The sequence below is a fragment of the Ursus maritimus genome, unplaced genomic scaffold (assembly GCF_017311325.1).
Source record: "Ursus maritimus isolate PB19 unplaced genomic scaffold, ASM1731132v1 scaffold_2, whole genome shotgun sequence".
In the NCBI taxonomy this organism is placed as follows: domain Eukaryota; kingdom Metazoa; phylum Chordata; class Mammalia; order Carnivora; family Ursidae; genus Ursus; species Ursus maritimus.
Genome location: NW_024424452.1, coordinates 91852907 through 91855664, shown reverse-complemented (window position 1 = coordinate 91855664; position 2758 = coordinate 91852907). Strand labels below are relative to the sequence as shown.

Below are 2758 nucleotides of genomic sequence, written 5' to 3'. Positions count from 1 at the left end.
GATAGCTCTGGGTGGGATACAATTAGGCACCCCTCCACCCAGGGGCTCGATTTATCTGTTTATCTTTCACAAGCAGGCGTGCACAGAAGCGAGAAGGCGAAGCTGTGGTTAGCATTTTTCCAAGTGGGCCCCTTCCTTAAAGTATTTGGGGCGCCCAAACTTTGCTTAAGGGGATTTTCAGTTATGTTCCTCCACGTATGTTTTCTTGCAACCAAACAACTTCAAATATGTCCTTTCAGTGCCTTCGTTCGGCAGTCCCTGCCTAAACCGTCCATCACTCCCTGCTAGGGCCCGGTGACTGTGTCCAGCCTTCCTCAGGGAACTAAGTTCTAAGGACAAGCGCTCCAATACCTCCGGGGTCACTTCTTGGGTGGCTTGTTTCTCCACTGCTTCCCACAGCTGCAAACCTTCGCAGTGCCACCATCCCTGGGGAAACTCCGTCTTAAGTCCCATGAAAAAACGCTCCAGCCCCGCGGGGCGCCCAGGACAAGACAGCGATCGGATTTCGCGTGGCCGCCCAGCTCCCCCTGCTCCTCTCCCCTCCTGCCCGGGAACCCCCGGAGCCAATCAGAGCGTCGCGGAGCTCCCGGTTGTAGAGTCCCGAGCCCGGGACCCGCCCCTCTTTGTTGCGGTGGCCAATGGACGCGTTCGGAACATCGGCGGCTGCCCGGGTGACTCGGTTATATGTCACAGAATAACATTCGAGAATGGGACATGGAAGGAGGCGACGGCCGCGGCAGCCCCAGCAGCCCCAGCAGCCCCAGGCCCAGGCCCCGCAGCCGCAGTCGCCGCAGCAGCCCCCGCCGCCCGGAGAAGCTCCGCGGCCATGAGGCCGGCCGGCCCGAGGTAGGGTCCGGGAGCTGCGGCGCGCCCGCCTCGCGCCCCGCCCGCAGCTAGTCCCCCGGGTGCCCGGCGCTGGAACTCGGGGAGAGGGGCGGGTGGGGCCACTTGCACCGGCGCCTGGGGGCTGCAGCCGGCCCTCGCCCACCCGCTCCGGGAGGGCCTCCGGGCGGAAACGCGGCCGCCTTTGCAAGCCGAGGCTGCCGCTGCGCCCTCGCGGCAGCCCGGGCGCTCACGTGCCGGCACGTTCTGGGCTCGGCTGGCGCTCCGCCACACCTGGCACCAAGGAATGCGTGGAGCCTTGCGGGGACCTCCTGCTCCTTCACGCAGCACGAGCTGTCTTTCTTCTCTCTACCAGTCCACTCCGCATCCTCCCGGCTCCTTGGATCCCCCTCACGGTGTCTCGCGGCGTGTGAAGCTTTGGGGCAAAATTCGAGTCGCCTTCCGCGGGAATTGCAGGGCTGCAAGCCCTTGTGCAATTCCTGGAGGGGGTCTGTCGGCGCGCGGGGGGGAGCGGGGAGTGACGCGGGGCCACTCCGAGGCCCCACCGCCGTTGGACACAGCCCCCGCCTCGGTTCCTCTGGTGTCCACTCACCCGTGGTGTGTGCTGTGTCTCCACTGATTTCAGGCTCGGCCCGTAAGCGGAGCTCCCGGTTCGCGCGTCCTGCGGAAGCCAGAGGCATGGAGAAGGCCATCCCCGCGGGGCGCTGATACCCGCGCCGCGCCCGCGCGCACACGCCCCCCGCCGCCGCCGCCGCCGCCGCGCGCCCCCTACCCCTCGCCCCGCCCCGCCCCGGCCACACCATGACCGGCTCCGCGGCCGGCACTCACCGCTGCCCCCACCCCAAAGGCGCCAAAGGCACCCGGTCCCGGAGCAGCCACGCGCGGCCCGTGAGCCTCGCCACCAGCGGGGGCTCGGAGGAGGAGGACAAAGACGGCGGGGTGCTGTTTCACGTTAACAAGAGCGGCTTCCCCATCGACAGCCACACCTGGGAGCGCATGTGGATGCACGTGGCCAAGGTGCACCCCAAGGGGGGAGAAATGGTGGGCGCCATCAGGAACGCCACCTTCTTGGCAAAGGTCAGAGGCTTCGATGGACGGGGTGGGGTGGGCAATGATGGGAACACTTCAGTCTGCATAGCAAGTAGAGGCGATGTCCATTTTCCTGGTCCCGCTCTGAACTCTCTTATGCTCCTCACCCCCTTCGCTTAATTGAGATGTTTGTCTTGGAAGCCTTAGAAATGGGGGAGGGAGAGGTAGAGGGCTTGCTGTCCTGGGACTGTGGGGTCCGGTCGTGCCAAGGGTTCTTTAAATCTCAGGCCAGACTCTGTTTGCTCACCCCCATGTACATCCTTCTCCAGCAAAAGCTGTAGCCACCAGGTAACACCGGCAGTGTCAAGAATGCACAGGGCCCCCCTAGGGATCCCACCCTAATTTTCCTCTTTGCAGTCTCTCCCTCGCAAATGATTTATCAGGCTGTGAATGAATTTTGCAATCAACCAGTCAGACTTCTCAGCGTGAATCATTTCTAGACTCTCTGCCAATTTTTTTTTCATGACAGTGACTTTCACCTCTGAAACTTGCAAAGCGGTGAACTGTCTCTTTTCCCAGCTTATCTGAGCTCCAAGAAAAGAAGAAGAGTTTTGGCTATTGCTTGAAAGGGACTTTCCAGTGCACATGATGCATTAGTCTCACTGGACAGAGAAAAGAGGCTCAGGAGTGAAACTCTTTTTACCTTGGAGAGAAGCCAGTGAGCAGACTGAGTTTGGTGGCCAAGGATATAGTTAGTAAGGCGGAGGGAGGGAGGTGTGCAGTGGTCACTCTCTGAGACATCAAAATGCAAGCTGCAGAGAAATGCTGCAGAGCCTGGGGGTTATGTCATGGCAGATGGTTTCCGTTGACCCCTGGGGACACTGGT

The 2758-nt window shown here is 61.7% G+C and overlaps 1 protein-coding gene across 1 annotated transcript; it reads left to right on the top strand.

The window, feature by feature from the left end:
- Nucleotides 1–1644: 1644 nt before the first annotated feature.
- Nucleotides 1645–2173, top strand: LOC121104025 (tubulinyl-Tyr carboxypeptidase 2-like). Its single transcript, XM_040636343.1, has one exon. The coding sequence runs from the start codon at nucleotides 1645–1647 to the stop codon at nucleotides 2050–2052; it is 408 nt and encodes a 135-aa protein (XP_040492277.1). The 3' UTR covers nucleotides 2053–2173.
- The last annotated feature ends 585 nt before the right edge of the window (nucleotides 2174–2758 follow it).